The sequence below is a fragment of the Lycorma delicatula genome, chromosome 4, assembly GCF_047948215.1.
Source record: "Lycorma delicatula isolate Av1 chromosome 4, ASM4794821v1, whole genome shotgun sequence".
In the NCBI taxonomy this organism is placed as follows: Eukaryota; Metazoa; Arthropoda; class Insecta; order Hemiptera; family Fulgoridae; genus Lycorma; species Lycorma delicatula.
Genome location: NC_134458.1, coordinates 59753377 through 59771891, shown reverse-complemented (window position 1 = coordinate 59771891; position 18515 = coordinate 59753377). Strand labels below are relative to the sequence as shown.

The following is an 18515-nucleotide window of genomic DNA, read 5'->3' as shown; positions in this document are numbered from 1 at the left end:
GTTTCTAATTTACTTACTTCGTAAAGAATTTCCACTTAAACATATTTAGCTTACCAAATTTTATCAAAATACCTCTACCTATTCTTTAGGTATGAATCTGTGTTCAAAATCAACAGACTGATAGACAGATCAGAAAATAAGCGCTCTAGACTTACGTTTATTTTAAAGTTTTCTTTTATTACTATGAGGAACACATACCTTGAATACGACGTTCTTGGACGTCCTATTAATACACCGATTACAACAATGACGATATTTTCATCTAAAAGTAATCACGAAAAAGAACGGTGTTTTTTTCTTTTATACTGTGAAACCAAAATCACGTTTATATTATTTTAATTTTTTAAGCGATTGCTATGTACAATGTCAAATAAACTACATAAAATAAGTCAGTTTTATTTACGTTAGTTTTCACGCCTGAAAAAATAGCATTAAGATTACTGTTCTCTAATTAAAAAAACAAATTATACGATAAAGTATGAAAAAAATGATGATTTTTAGAATTTTATTATTCTCAGTAAGAAGGCTTACTTATACGATATACAAAATATATAAGCATAGCTTAGTTTAATTAATTCTTAATATTAATTACAAAGCTATAATTTAAAAAAAAATTATAAGTGAAAGCGTTGAGGTAACTCTAGGTAAGTATTGTTTAAAGTTAAAATCGTAATAAAAATAATGTATAAAGAAAATTAAAACAGAATTCTCTCTCTCTCTCTCTCTCTCTCTCTCTCTCTCTCTCTCTCTCTCTCTCTCTCTCTCTCTCTCTGTGTGTGTGTGTGTGTGTGTGTGTGTGCGCGCGCGCGCGCGCGAGTAAGTGAGTGAGAGAGAGTGTGAGAGCGCGTGTGGAGTAACAAATGAAATAAATAAGAAATAAAGAGTGTCAGTTTCTTCTTGTTTCTAAACATAGATTCATTACCTCAAGCATTTTGAATTTTGCAAATAAGTTTAAAATCAACATTTTTCACGAAGTAAATCAGAAGTCCTTAACGACTCCAAATTTACTTCTTTAGTAAAGTTTTAAGCGATTTGCAGTTAAAAAAAAAAAAAAAACGGAATTATTAGTTCAAATAAAAGTACAATATATGGCAAAAATTGTTAGAAAAAATCAACGCTAAAAATCGTTTTGATACCTAATACGACTTGAGTTCATTACCTAATATCGCATGTTTCTTAATGTCTTGTGTCTCTAATATGTCTTATTTCACACCCAAAATAATAATCAGTTAAACCTACAGGATTAAGAGTGGGTGGTTACTGATTCAGTGACAGAAGTAATTGTTGCCGATAAAGTAAGCAGGCAGGTATAATTTTGCCTGAAGAAAATACTATTTATGACCTTTTTTTTATTTTCTTTAAAACGTTTAATTATGTACTTTTATTTATTTATTTTTTTTATCCGTTTTGTCATAAATTTTCTGTACTATTTTGGTTGTAACAGGACTCTCAAGGAGATAAATAAATAAATCGGCCAATTGTTCATTTATCCTGTACATCACGAGGACAATTTCATTTATGCCGAATTATAAGTACTGATACGTACTTTGTTCTGGAATATATAGCAGCTCCAGACCTCATCGTGCTGATGGCTATTTTAAATTCTTCAGAACAGAGTAATATTCAGCCGCTCATAAAACATGTTTCAACTAGTTCAACATTTAAAAACAGTTGAGGGTCAACATGTTCCCTCAAGCATGAAAAGAAAATGCATTTTGTCTTCTCAGGAGAAAACATGAATTCAGTTGTTTTATACCGCGTTTCTAGACGGGTTCTATAAACGGAATCGAGATACGATTCAATAAGGGAAGAAAAATGGCGTATAAAAGATGAGTAATTGATGAAAAATGAGTAATTGATTTCCTATGTAGGTCTGAATGCATTTTCACTGATTAAGAATGAAAATAAATAATCTAGCTTTACATGATGAATTATCATTAATTATTAACGGTTTCACTTACGTCTTCAAGATTGCTTTTGAATGCAGAATGCGACTGTACTAGCGAGTATATTTGTTCCAACTCCGGATTTTGTCCGGTATGTAATTTTAATTCGATATACGTTAGACAATATTGTCCTCTGATTTCACCTCCAGGCTCATCCTGCACTCCAAGACACTGATCGAAATCGCCGAGTTGATTTACATTACCGTTCAACAGTCCGGATGGTAACTTTGCGGTCGAATCGTGCACTGAAACATAACAGAAATACGTATCGATGATAATAATAATAATAAAAAATATGATTATTTATCCGAAAATCATAACGTGTTATAATATAATCGACTTCAAAATCAAATGGAACATGTAAGATGAAAATTTAGCGTATATTCGTTGATCTTCGACTCACATATCAAAGAGGCGACAAGATAACTTAAAAAAAATTTCAAAGCAGAGTAATAATCCAAGAAAAGTAAATAAAGAGGTTAAAATGTACTGTTGGTTCTATTAGGGTATAACAATAGAATTAATAAACGACACAGGGTGGAATCGCTAAAAGAAATTGAATTTTAAATTAAATACGAACATAAAAATATCGAATTATCGTGGAAATGGAAAAATGTTTGTATTTTATTTACTTTTCGATAGTTTTTATAAAAATGTGTGATATTAATAATAATATAAATAAAATAAAATCAAGTAATTTACGTGTACGACAGAAAAATCAGACTTACTACAACTTACTTTCCTGAATAAGGCAAATTTTTGTGCTGAGGTACGGATATGTATCAATATACATATATTATGTATTATATGTATAACATACAATACATGTTATACGAATTATATACATATTTCTGTAGCTGCAATGTAGATGTACCAGGTTACTGACGAGTCACTTCCGTCCGTCATTACAAGCGATAAAATGTTGCATTGCAGTAGAAAAAATTAGTCGTAATAACCGATATGTCACTACAACCGATGTAATTATAAACAATATACATACTGTATTTATGTATTAACAGCATACCAAAGCAACCAAGACACAGATTTTTGGTCACTATATCCGATATGTCGTTATATCCGATGTCACTATCAACGATACTTACCGTATATATTTCCTCTAAACAAGAAAAAATACAAATGAAATAAAAATTTACAGTTAATATAAAAGCTATCTTAATAAAATCGACATTTTTTTTCTATGAAACTCTCAGTATTATTATTGTTATATTTATTCAAATTATTACGTGAAATTCAAAACGCAGGGAGTCAACAAGGAACTTGCAGAACGTTGAGTTAAATATCAAGGTAGGAGAACAACGTAGTAGAAGTTACAATATTCTATTATTTAATAAAATTATACATCATGAATAAAATTTAAAAAAATTAAATATTTTAACGAAAATATTTTACTGAGAGATTCAAAAAGGACGTCACAAATTTAAAAGCGTATAAAAATTTATTGAGACAATTTACAGATTCGGTTAACGTCTCATTTCATAGAAAAAAACATCAAGTTTGTCCCCCAACATTCATTTTGGTTCGATATGGATTCCATTTGTAATGGGACATACAACTCACCTAAGTCGATTTCATTCCAGACTGTAGCCAGCAAGTCAGGCGTTACCTCTGCAGCTGCGGCGTTAATTCGAAGTTTTAGCTCAACACAATCACCAGGTAAAGGTTATACTTAAACCCGATATTTAATGAATCCCCGCAAGAAAAAATCTAGCGGGGGCAAATCTGGCGAGCCAGGTGGCCGTGCAATTGGATCTTTACGACTGATTCACCGACCTGGGAATCGAGTACCAAGAAAATCTCGGACTTCTAGATGGTAGTGAGGTGGTGCCCCGTCTTATTGATAGTAATGGCGTCCATCTTGATAATCATCGTTTAACTGAGGAATTAGAAAATTTTGAAGCATATCCTGATAAACGATACCATTTACGTTTGCCTCATGGAAGAACGGGCCGTACAGTCTTTGTTTGATTAGAGAACAATTGACTTTAGGGCTATCACGAATGAGCTGCAAAGTTTCATAAGTGTTTTCACTACCTCATATTGGGCAGTTATAGATGTTCACGTTGCCACTGATGTGAAATGTTGACTCATCACTAAAAATTACATTGTCTAAAAACGTATCGTTGTCTGCAACTCTATCCATAATTTCCACACAAAACTGCAGCCGAGCAACTTCGTCGTCATCTGTAATGTGTTGAACTACGGTTAGTATGTACGGCTTCATGTGCAAACGTTTACGCAATACGCGCCAAACAGTCGTTTGTGGAATACCAGTCTCAGGTGACGCATGCCGACATTTCTTCGGACTACGTGTACAGCTTTCACGTGTATTTTTTTTACAAGCTTTTTTACGTGCAAAGTTGTTCCACGGCAGCCTCAGGAACGTGTGGAAATCAGGGCGATTTTGTACGTTTTATAGAACAACCTCTCTCAACGAAGGTTTGGTGCCAAGACTAAATTGTATGCCTATTAGAAGGCTCCCTACAGTATCCTTTTCGAAACCAATTTGAACTCCAGTTCCTGACTGTAAATCGTGAAACCAAAACAAACAGCGAGCACATTCCGCACCAGTAAAAGTATCTATTTTTAACAACACTGGTGACCGAATTCGGTACTATTGAACAATACGTGAGTCAAAACTTAATGTGTTTTACTATGAAATGAGACCTCAACCGAATCTTTAAGTTACCTAAATAAATTTTTATACGCTTTTAAAGTTGTGAAGTCCATTTTGAATCACCCAGTATATTTGAGAAAATTGCTTGGTTGTATTTAACCCCGCTATTGTTTAAAGAGGAACTACAGGATGCCATAGTCGGATTTTCATAAAAAATTTAATAAATAGTGCCCCACGAGTCACCGCAAGGTGTTAATTATTGCACATTTACTTTCCAGAGATAAATTAAATAAATAATATTTTATTCAGATCGGTATTGTAATAATACATTACATAGATCGTGGCAGGAACGGTTAAGTGTTATACTCCACGGATAAAAAAAAGGAGCTGCACCAGTAATTGTCTGGTGGGATCAAGGAAAACCATGGTAAAATCTTGAACAGAACAGCATCAAGGTTTTACTCCGTCGATTATTGTGTACGATTAATTATAAGATAAAAAATTGATGTGTTTAAAGTCTATCTATATTCATTATTTTAAATATAAACAAATGAAATAACAGGGAATTAAATGTGCAAAGATAATAAATATATAAAATACCTACAAAATATATCACAATTCAGAAGGCGTCAACGAAGATTATTTGTGTACCTACTTGTATTCACAATCGGAGATGTAGAAAATTCATGTTTTTGTTTGCATTTTTTTAAATAAATATTTTTTAAAAACTCTTCCAAAAAGTAATTATAATAATAATAGAATGCTTTTACTGAATGATAAACTACAAGAAAAAAAGTAGAACAATGAAAACTGAGCTGGGAAATTACCCATGGACAATGTTCGTCTGGGGGAGTTGAGTTTGTATTAAGAGTTACCGATAAGCTAGCGATCAAATTACACTCCAAAACTGTTTCAACAGAATTAAACACGAACTATGTCTTCAAGTTATACAACAAAGAGAAACAATCATACTAAAAAGTATAGTACAATAACAAAATCACAATTTACAGTATAAATGAATTGAATAATTTTAAATAAATACGAAAAAATTATCAATAAATGTAAATAAAGTAATGTAAATAAAATACACATATAAGCAAACATTATAAAACTTTTTAGATTTAAAATTTATCATAAAAAACGAAATACAAATGTTATAGATGAAAATAATGAAAGAGATATTATCAGATAAAAACACGACTGTAGATATAAATGAAATAACTTTTGAGGCAATGGACACCTAATTCTCTACCGAACAAAGTTTAAACTTCTGAGTAAACCAGTAAGGAAAAAAACGGAAAAAGTCCCTATTAAGATATAAAAATAAATAAATAGAGAAATAACGCGTGGTCAATTACGACTACGTAACTAAGTTTTACATATTATCAATAAAAATATCGATTAAAGTAATACGTTGAATACCATTATAGATTTTAAATTTTAATTAAAATAAATCTTTACAGCGGGACGCCAACCTATTTCATAATTTGGAAATTTATTTTGAAATGTCTGCTTCATCAGAAACGAAAGTTTCAAACAATAAAAGATTTCGTGCTTAGCTGAACAGTCTATAAATTCTACAATTTCTAACTTTCATAGATTACTTATTACATTAAAAGAAATAGAAACGATTATAAAGATTAAAAAACAGGAATGCCAAAAAATAAAAAAAAATAAAATAAATAAATTGAAACTAAAAAAACGACAATAAATCTAACTGAAAATAAGATATGGAAATAAAGGACTAAACATCATTATGCAGTATTTAATAAAATAAAATAATGGATGACCGATAAACTTTCAGATAGTTTTAATTTGTTTAAATATATTTTTTATGTTGTAGAAATAGCAAGCATTTAAAGTTTGATGATTAAGTTCTCACCAAATCTTACATCGATAAGAAAATGTTGTCCAACGAAAATATTTAAATGCAATCGGGGGGCTCTTTAATATAGAAATATTACTATTTAGAGCTCTTTAATATAGGGCAACTACTATTCCGATCCCCGAAGTCCTTTATTTCTTTATTTCCATACCTTCTTTTTCAGTAAAATTTATTGTCGTTTTTCTACGTTCAATTTATTTATTTAAAAATTTTTATTTTTTGGCAGTCGTGTTTTTTAACTTTTATAATTGTTTTTATTATTTAATACCTTTTAGTCATCATCGAGAAAAATTCACGATTTGAAAACTTACGGATTTATCGTATTTAACGTACTGAACCAAATGAGGAAACTGTAAACATTTCAATTAATTTATTTAATTGGCGTATACTAATCTAAACTTACAGATTCTTCACACGCAGTCCCCACGGAAAGCCCATTATTATTAAACAGAAATTTTTTAAATCTGTTTCATATTATTTTATTTTATTTAACGTAAATTTAATTGTATTATTTTTGTAATATTATACATTCTATTGATTCGAATCATTCAGTTCAAACCCAGCTAACACAGCGATAGAGGCTCACAGTTCATTAACTCAATTCATTAAAGTTTGTGCTTCAACCGGAAAATTCCCATTACTACATATATATTTATATAACCTATGACACTCACGGTAACGTAAAAATTCCAACGAGAAGTCATATACCTAAATTGGTTCGGCTGTTGAGCTGATACGGTGGAACAAACATACATAATTACACCTTAAATACATTACACTCCTTTTTGGGCAGTCGTGTAATAATATTTATATAATGGAATTATTGATGTTTTCTGTATTAGCTTTACGATTATCATTAGGCGGCAGATGAACTGTTGCAAGAAACTGATCCATTTCGGGAACGAAAAAGGTCAGTAGTACTTGCCACCGTTGCACTTTTATTTTTTTGACAATTATTTCACTTTTCCGAGGATTTTTTCCTTCTTCCAATAGAATTTTTTGATCAATATGTTGATCAGAGCGATTTACTCACAAATCACTATGATGGCATAATTTACCGTACATCACGAGTCCATTTTTTCTAACAGATATAGTATGTCCTGATTTCTGTAGGGGGAATTCTTTTCAAGCTCTAACAAGAGACTTTCATTTTCCCGATTGAAATTGTCAATCGTTTTGTTTTGCTCCTGGGGCTTATTCATCTGTAGCGTATGATTTCCTTTTTCAATATTTCTAGTAATAATGACAACTACGATTCACTGGCATTTTAAAGTATTATACTGGACCGGTTGTATAGAGAGAAAAAAGTAAAAATAGTTATTAAATATTACATCACAACTAGAATCTCAAAACAAAGCAATAGTACTGAAAATTAACTACAAAATAATCAGCTTATCACGTACAAGCAATTATGCAGATGCCAAGAAAAGTAAACAAACAATAACAAAAAGAATAAACAATAGTGTCATTACTACTATAGTACATATATCGTACTATGTTAACGCACGCACTCGAACCCCAACCAGTTCATACCGCAACTACATACATAATGCGTAATATTGAACCAATAACTAACCAAAAACCTTGAATTATGATAAAAATACAAGTTACCTGACTCGGTTACCTTTTACATACAAAGAAACCAAAGAAATTATCAATTTTTAACAAAAAACATCTAAGAAAATCACTTATATAAAGTCGAAAAACACATAACTTCACGGAGATATCCAGACAAAATCGCTAAAATTCAAATTAAAATACAATTTTATTTCAATTAAGATCTAATTAATTTTTTTAAATTTTATTTTAAATAAATTTAAGTGAGATATTTTAAACGGTTAATGATTTATTAAAACTGGCAAAGGAAACATAATCTCTTAAATATAAATACATAAGTCTCTTTCTCGTAAGTCATAAATTATTGTGTCGAATTACACGAAAACACTTTTGATGTCTGTTTTTATAGAGCTAAATTCTGAGGCCGAATACTTCTTCCGGTTTTTGAAACATAACGTTATCAAATCCCAGTCGATGAAAATTATTCGGGGAAATGAACTATTCGTATAGGACGTTTAGAAGCATCGGTACAGGGCGTGACAATCAGGAAGATGATACGAAAGTAAAAACATCTTCAAATATTTCCTGAATTTTTCGAAAACGGATCAGAAATGTTTGCTCCGCATTCGTTAATTCAGGTACGACAGAAAACAGTATTGTACAGTTTTGGTCTTCATATATAACATGTAACTTGTCGTCCGTACACGAAAATAGAAAACAAAATAACCTATTACACTTGAAAATTTAAAAACGTAATAATAATAATGAAAAGAATAAATAATAATAATTTTTTTAATGTTAAGTATTCGTAAATAATGTTCATAGATAGTTTTTCGGAATAAACGTCCTGGAACATGAATTCTGGTTACAGAAAGGAACTTTAACAAAATAATATTTCCTAAGTGATTTAGTGATAATCAGATTTAATGATAGTAATATTTCTGAAGTGATTGAAACAGTACTTTCATGCTGTTTAAATCAACGTTCACGAAATATTGGCATCTAAATTCAGGTTGCTCCTGACAATTTTAATTATCTCGTTGGTGTAAAAGTTGAAGATTCAGATTTATTTTTACGTGACGATTGAGAAGAATACGTATAGAGTAATCAAAATGTTAATTTGGTATTTCGTAAAGGTATAAATTCTGCTATTATTTATTTTTGGATTCTTCAGTCGTTTGACCGGTTTGATGCTATTCTCAATTCTTTTCTCTTCTATGCTAATTTTTTAACATAATCATAATTACTACATTCTACATCATCAGTTATTTGATTTATGTATTCGATCTTTGTCTTTTTCTACTGTTTTATTTTCTAGACATCCCTCTGTGATAAAACAAACTGAACCTGAAATCTTATTTATGGCTTACCTACCTACCTAGTTATAAGATCTGCCACAGATTTTTCTGTTCGTCTATTTGAGTTAATTTAAACATCCTATTACACTTCAAAGCCCTATAATCTTTTCATTTTTGTTTTTCATATCGTCCATGTTTCGTTACTATAAAGTCCTACAATCCACACAATCATTTTTAAGAACACCTTTCTAATTTTCTGATATATATTCGTTGCCAGCTTTTATATATAAAAGCATGTTCTTGTATCGATCTGATTTTGATATCTGCATTATTTTATCCATGCTTAATAATTTTATAACCAATACAAAACCACTCTGTGATTTCTGTTTAGTTATATTATGATTCTCAACGTTCGTACTTAATTCCTCATTATGCAGCGAATTACATTTCTAGTGCTATAAAAAAAAGCGGTAAATGAATGTAGATTACCGGGCGAATAATGTAAATGGAAAACGCCAGCGTTATAGTTTTACGATTTAAGCCAAAGCATGTTTGTGTCGTTACAGAAGATAAATTTCAAAATTGTACTGGTACATAGGTTTCGTGAAACTAAAAATATACTATAACTATGAGACTCAGGCTGATAGACAAACAATATCATTAATCATTTTAATGAAAATATTATTAATTTAGTGTGATATCAATTTACTGTGGCGTCATTTATTTAGAGATTCTACTGTTTCGATTAATTAATTTAATTTTTCATCGTATGTAACCTTTTATTAGGTTTAAGAAACGTTAATATAAAATGGGACCTTCGACCGACTGTTTAACTCAAACGCATAATTTGGAGTCGATCATAAATTAGAAAGAGAAAGCAAACTTCCGGTCGCAAAGGGAAATTTTCTCCTTCATATTTTTTTTGTTTTCTCCAAATTGGCGCAGTTTTTTCTCGGATACTATTTTCAATCGATCGTCTGCATTTTGCGCAGCGCAGTTTTTAGTCTCGTAATATTCGAATAAGTATATACGGACATAAATTCTCTTTTTTTGAGAGGTATAAAATTCAGATATCATCTGACCTTAAGAATAAACCCTAGCGCAGATACGCGAGACCTTGACATCACATACCGGCACGTTTTTTACAGGGACAGATTTAGAGGAAGATTACCGAAAATTGAGCACTAGTTGTATAGATGTTCAACAGTGATTACAATCAGAATTAGTATAAGAGTACCGGGGTCCATATTTATTTATTATTTTTTTAACTAATTTGATGAATTCACAAATATTTACGATCGTACCTGTAAATTACAGAAAGTGATAATTTTTGCGTTGTAATATCACTTAATTACTTGAAAAAAGATCGGGAAACCCGCTTATTTTGGCATAGAAAATAAAATATTTAAAAGCAATTGATTTCTTGGCTGTATAATTTACAGCAATTATTTATTACAATAGCAAAATAAGTGAGGAACGTGATAAAAATTGACGTATACACCTTAAATTTATATATTTGGGTACTTTTAATTTATGTAGATTTGGTGGCCTTGAATATTATGATAATTAGTTGTAGAAATAAGACTTATAGCAATTAAATGATGAGCTTACATCACGGCTCACAGCATTCCTAATTAAAAAAATAAACACAAAATTATGTAAATTTTAAACCATTTAGAGTTACAAGTAAAATATATATAAAAATGATGCGTCTCACACAGTTTTATATATGTAAACTGAACAGTTGTTGTAAATGTACCGATGTGATAACGTATACATTGTACATCCTGATATAAGCTATTCCAGTTATAAACTTTATCAAATAACGTAAAAAAAGTAAGTTCGTTTAAGATTAAAGTTACGTTGTAGAAAACAGTCATGTTCATCCGACCAGGAATCGATGTTAATCGAACCAGGTTTCCCAGTTATAAAATACAGGCTTTTTATAGGTCAGGTTCTATTATTGTACAATCCTGTTGACGTGGAAATTTCGTAATATTAAAATAAGTTTAAATTCGCTTTTTTTTTATTTCAATAAGACTATTATCTTATCGACTTAAATCAATTGGTGGCTTATTTGTACTAAATAAAAAATGTAAAAAAAATTATTAGAATTTAGTTTTTGTAGCGCATATCATTTTAAGTAATTTTGCAGAGTTGCCCCTTGGAAAGTTTTTTAGGTCTTCTGTTTCATCTTTTTCCTACTGATTTTTATCAACTCATGTATATCCTTTTCGTTAGTTAGTTCCTTGATAAGTAAAGACTGATTTTTTCGATACCTGAATTTAATGTACAATATACATCGAATCGTGATCAATGACTCCTTATTCCTGCTAGGGACAATATTTTTACAAAAGCTCATTCGTTACGTAAATCGTAAGAGCGGAAGACATTTAATTGATGATAAGATGATACAGATAAGATATGATATAGATAGATGATAGATGATAGATGATATGATAGATGATATGACAATTTAACTGAGACACGGTCATCAACTTATGCACGAAGTTACAAAGAAATTAAAAATTAGAAGAACAACCTAAATAAGGCTAGACTGAATACCACTTTATATCACCTTATATACATTATTAACAGCTGAAACATTTTTTAAATCGTTTCATTACCGATACTAACCAAACGAAAAGTATAATTAATGGATATAAAATGATCGTTTAATATGTATTACATTACGATGTTGTTGATTATATAGCATATAAATTACTCATAGTACGGGTAAACGGGAAATGTTTTGGGACATAAAAAACATATTTAAAAGATTACTGAATACGATTGTGTTAAAACATCTATTGTACAACATATTGTTTGAAAAAATTAATTATCAGCTTTGATACTCTTTTTTAATTTTAATTTAATATCGATTCAAGCATTAAAGTAAAACAAATTTAATGTACTTACTAACATAAATAATACAAAAAATATATAGAAAATGAAAAAAAAATTAAAAAACTGGCAAGGAAATTTAAAATTGAGAATTTAATTTGCAGAATAGATTTGGGCTATAACATTTTTAAGTTTTTTTTTTTTTTTATCTAATAACATGATTTCCATTATCGAAAAACCTTTTCTGAGATGTAAAAATGACTTTCTGATGATTTTAAAATGGGTTCAAATGTTTAAATCAAGGTCATATTTCTTCCCCAAACCATTTTTTATTAATTGATCCCATTTACTTTCATTATTCGAATTCGTTTTCAAAAAAACTAGAAAAACATAAATTTTGTTGTATTTTGCAGAGTTGTACGCTGGGAGGTACATCGTCGGACTATACATATCCGCTATCTCTTTCAAACGTTTACTCGCTCTCACATATCGAAAGCACCAAGAAAAAGGATTTTAAAGCGAAATTCTAGATAGGCTGCGATGAATAACTATTACGTGCACGTTACGATTTGGGGTTCTAGCGATAACGGTGCTGATGCCTACAAGGTAATTGAATTCTCTGTTGGTTAAATTTAAGTTCGATTCTGAAAAATACAAGAGTAACTAATTTTTACGTAATTTGAACTTCACCCTTTTGACACGAGCAAAAAAAATGCTGGACCGGTAAGATGTATGTCGAGGAGTATCTGTAACCGGTTACTTTTTTAGCCGGATTAGACGCTTTAGTAGGATTTAGCAGGAATAAAGTGTAAATCAAAAATTTAATGTACCTCAATCATAATGACTGACATACAATTAATAAACGTTTCTGAATAACAATTGAAAAAGAAATTCAGATATTTTAAGATAATTGGATGAGAGAAGAGAATAAAGGGCATGGCCGGTAGGAAGACACAACTGCATTTATTGATTTTTGGTTATACAAGGACGAACAGGAAGTAAAAATAATGGTGAAAGAGATTAAATTAAACCATGAAAGACAGTTAAGGCTGTAGGAAGTATATACATTGAAGATTACAGATTTTTGTGTTACCCGAAAGAACTTTTGTACAAAAGAATAAGGGATGGAAAAATGTGTCGAACCTATAAAACGACTATGATATTTTATATTTAAAGAATGACTATTATATGAATATCGGTTTACGAGGTGATCGAACAAAAAGGCATTTACATCTAATTTCAAGACATCTAATTTCAATCGTATACATTTTAAAACGGGCTTGCGCAAAATGACGCTATATTTCTTTTATTTACCTATCCGGTCTAACTTTCATGTTAGTTTCAAAAGCGATTATCTGAAAAACTTTTATATCTTTGCAATTTCACCAAGACGTTAGTGAGATTAAATTATGATCGTTAATATTGAAATAAAAAATATAAAAATCCTTAAGTTTTGAAATTTTAAAAAAGATAGACAAATAAAAGCATTACACGTGGCTAGTCTCTGGTGGTCGAACGGATAATCCTGATCCTAGGGTTGTGGTATTATTAACGTTGAAATTATCTTTGTGAAATGAACTTTTTCATAATAATAAAAAGTATAATTATCTATATGAGTCGAAGTCGTGTCAGGCTGGAGTCGTCGTCTTGATGTCCGCCGGTTGAAATACTTTAGAAATGATGATGGAGTTATACAGGTGGACGATCTTTGGATGGCCTCGGATATTCCTGCTGCTGCCTTTCCCCGATAACCACGGCTGTGCGACCGACTGACTTGAGTCAAAAGTCTGAGAGAGAATCTCTTGTGAGAGAGTCGGAGAGAGTGTCTTATCCCAGGAAACGGCCGCCAGGGCTTATATAAACTCGGGATCCGGAGTTTATGTAGAATGTTTTCGAAACAAATAGTTTAATTATACATTTATTACGTCGAACCTTCCGCAATATATTTAAACAAGAATGTTTCCTAAAAACTGCATTCCCCGTATTTTTAAATTAATTAATATCAATCGAGTCAAAACTAATATTGATTATTACAAACAACAAATAATAAAATACGACAGCTTTGATTCTATGTAATTCAAGACAAATCTGTGCGGCGTAAAACCTGAATAAAAATTAGCAAATATATATTTTTTTTAATGACGAATAAAATATAGAAAGTACAAAAACTAATTGAGTTTTATAATGCACGTATATAACATATTTTTGTGAAATATTAAGTCTGAAGAGTAATTAAATTATAATTTAATAATCAAAGTTAAAAAAAATAATAATAAAGTTACTAAATAAAAGTAAAAAATGAGAAACATTTATAAAATGATAAAAGTAAAAATATGAGAAGAATTTATAAAAAGTCCCTTTGCTAAGCGCAAACCAAGTTTAAGGGAATTGTCCTATGAAGAAATATTTAAAGACTTATCCATCGGGGTTAAAAATTAAGTATCATGATGACTTCGAATAAATTATAACAAAATTTAAAAAAATAAACATGGAACTTTATACATATCTTAAGCACAAAGTATGAATAAGTAACTTTTTGTAATATGTCTAATTACGAGTGAAAGAACTACTAGATAATGCTTAGTATTTAGTAAGTTTTTTAATTAGTAAAATTTATTAATTAGGTCTGCACGGATATATAGCTTAATTTTCTGGCAGAAATTGATTTAAGTTCATCATTATAAGCCGAAATAATTTTTAAAATGAAGGTTCAATAAATTATTTTTTTAAGATGCATTTTTCATTTAATAAAATAATAAATAATTTTTAATTATGAAGGTGAAGAGTGACACGCATTTAGTTAAGTAATCCCTTCATTTTGCAGGTTGATTTTTTTTCTTTTAAAGAGAATAATTATAACAGATTTTATTGCAAAATATCTGTACATATAAATCAAGATGTCCCGACTAATTCATAATCAACACCCAGCACAAACTGCTGAAGATAAATTGATGAAAATTTGTATATAAATTCTTCTTACGGTGTAAATACACACTAGTAAAGGAGTTTTTGAAATTCTCAGAACAAAGAGTTAAACTGGAGTAACAATAAAATTTACTATTTTTTTCAATTTCTCGAGAACAAATGAAGATATCAATTGGATGTTCGGTGAGTGTAATCTGAAAACCGATTTAGATGTTTTATGAAATTTGACCTTGAAAGGGGCGAAGAAAGGTAAAAAAATTGATTGCAAATTTTCCCCATTTCCGACCATACTAAACCAGATACTCAGTAGATTTGGGCTTGCAAATATTCTTCAGATAATTATTTAAAAACCACTTTTGGGTTGTTTTGGATTTCAATTTTTTACGGAATGCAACGGTGTACGGCGCGGTAGCTTAACCAATGAGCCACTGCCACTGTTACTGTATGTACGACGCGACTGGCTTACCTGCCTCTGGTTACTTGACTAAAAACATGAAATTAAAAAAAAATTAAAAATGAGAAACGTAGTACGATCACCTCCTTGAGTTGTTTTATCGAGTAACGCTAACAACCGGGCAAAATAGATTTTACCCGTACGTAGCTACCACTACTATTTTTAAGTTGGAGGCCGACTATTTTGAAACCCGCATTCTTACGATCACTCAAATTTTCGGGTCCTCTACTGACCAAACTGTTGATTTGAAGAATCTATAATACACCGATATTTTTTTATAAATTGAAAGGCTTTAATTTTTATTTATCATTATTATTCTCACAAGTATAAGTTTAATGAACACCTGGGGGGGGGGGGGGTCCAGGCAGCAGAGCCCCCTGGCTAGACGGGAAGAGTGAACGAAGCGAGCCCTGACTGCTAGTTTAATATAAAATTGTATAGCTATTACATCACGCTGGACAAGCATAAACATGCAGTCCATTTATCTAATTTAAGAGAAAAAAAATTACTTAAGATAAAATGTTTATGCGTTTATCTATTGAGTTACATAATAAAAATACCATAACAAGTTTCATTAGTGCGCTAGTATTAGTAAATAGAAAACTAAGAATAATTTAATTATGATAGACATAACCCACCGGGTTGGTCTAGTGGTTAACGCGTCTTCCCAAATCAGCCGATTTGGAAGTCGATAGTTACAGCGTTCAAGTCCTAGTAAAGCCAGTTATTTTTACATGGATTTGTGTACTAGATCGTGGATACCGGTGTTCTTTGGTGGTTGGGTTTCAATTAACCACACATCTCAGGAATGGTCGAACTGAGAATGTACAAGACTACACTTCATCTACACTCATACACATCATCCTCATTCATCCTCTGAAGAATTATCTAAACGGTAGTTACCGGAGGCTAAACAGGAAAAAGAAAGTTATGATAGACATAAAAATATGACAATTAATATAAGAGAAGTTATCAAAAATAATAATAAAAAATATTTTTAATATTAAATATTGAGAGCTTTTGGGGTTCTCAACGGGAGTCAAAATGCCATTACTATATATGTATATATATGTCCCACGAAAAAAGAAGAAACTTTCAGGACATGCTTTACTGGTGAAAATATAATTAAAAAGTTCATATAAACATAGGTCTGAAAACACTTTGTTTTTGAGTTAAGGCTACCGAAATATTTCGGCCGGATTTCAGTTTTTATAATAAAAGGAAACCCTACTGTACTTTTTGGAAGCAAAATTAAGGAGTAAATTTGATGTTTTCTTATGTAATTTAAGCTGGGAAATAGGATAAAACAGGTCGCAGAACTGTAAATCTAGTAGTTTTTAAGATATCCGACGTAAAACACAAAATTCGGTATGGAAAAACAAGTTTTTTTAGATTTGTAGTACAATAGCTTTTTTAAATGACTAATAAATGCAGAAGATTTAGTAAAAAAACTTGTAGAGGATTTAATTATGAGAAAATTAATGTAAATGCAGCCAATAAAAAGTAAATAAAAACTTTTAAAAATTGTTTTTTTATTGAAGCAAAACAGACGAAAAAAGGTAGAAAATCATATTATTCTTTCTGTACCTAATAAATATTCTTTTTAAAGCATTATTTTTAAACATTTTTCGGTGTATCAGCATTTACGAACGAAAGGATCAATTCCAACGTGTTCGGTCTCTGTTGAACGCCAAGTAAATCATGAGCATTGTGTGATTCAGAAAATTTTGGCGTAGCCCATGCACTAATATAAGGCAGATTTCATCTCGCACTGGTTTTTTGACAAACCAGTGCGACCACTTAAAAAAACCACTTTGTTACACTTATCCTTTTTGTCTGAAGAAGATTCAAAATTTGCGGCCAACATATTACCTCCAGCGGTTAAACTTGTATCACTGGCTTTTAGATAACGTTGATAAGGTAAATTCAATTTTATTTACTGATGAAGCCACTTTTATGAGAAACGGAGTCTTCAGTTCTAAAAATAGTCATTTTATGGAGCGAAGACAAACAACATGGTAATGTGGAAACTAGTTTCCAACATAGATTTCACATTAATGTGAAGTGGCATTATTTATGACAAAATAAATGTTACGGGTTTAAATCCATAAATAAAAAATCCATTAATAAATCTTAGGGTTTAATGGGTTGTGACCGTTTGTTTTCAATGAAAACCCTTCGGGAGATGCATACGTTCATTTCTTGAACAATAATTTGGCGGCTCTTTTAGAGAATGTATCTTTACAACTAGATTGCAAATGATTTTTCAGAACAATAGTAAAACACCACATTTTTCTTTATTAAATCACTTGATAATGCTTGATGATGCTAATTTCTCGAACTGGATTGGACGTGATTGACCAATCGATTGGCGTCACGATCACTTGACTTAATTCCACTACATTACTTCATTTAGAGCCACATGAAAACGATAGTATACCGACAAAAAGTTAATACTAAAGAAGAGTTACTCATTAAAATATGAAATGCTATTGAATTTATACGAAATAATCCTGAGATGATACAGAAAGACAACTGAAATATTTTACGTCGGGTAGAATGCTGTGTGCATTGTGAAGGAAGGAATTTCGAACATTTACTGTAACTGAGGTTTGCTATTCTTTTACATATATCATTTCATGTATTTTTATTTTTTATTTTTTGCTATACTAAGAAGAATGTCTATTAGGTACAGAAAAAATATAACAATCTTCCGTTTATTTTTCGTCCGTTTTGCTTCAATAAAAAATCGGTTTTTAAAAGATTTTATTCACTTTTTATTGGCTTTATTTACACTAATTTTCTCAGAATTTAATTCTCTACAAGTTTTGTAAATAAATCTTCCGCATTTATTAGTCATTTAACAAAGCTATTGTACTACAAACCTAAAAAAGAATTGTTTCTCGACACCGAATTTAGTGTTTTACGTCGGACGTCTTAAAAATTGCTGGAGTTACAGTTCTGGGACCTG

At 30.5% G+C, this 18515-nt stretch overlaps 1 protein-coding gene across 1 annotated transcript in view; it reads right to left on the bottom strand.

Annotated features, from left to right (window-relative positions):
• drd (drop dead) overlaps positions 1–18515 on the bottom strand; it is a 235992-nt gene that overhangs the window by 43297 nt on the left and 174180 nt on the right. Inside the window, exon 4 of the mRNA XM_075363058.1 lies at positions 1962–2191. Within this exon, the coding sequence (XP_075219173.1) occupies positions 1962–2191 (230 nt within the window). The remainder of the gene's footprint in view (positions 1–1961; positions 2192–18515) is intronic.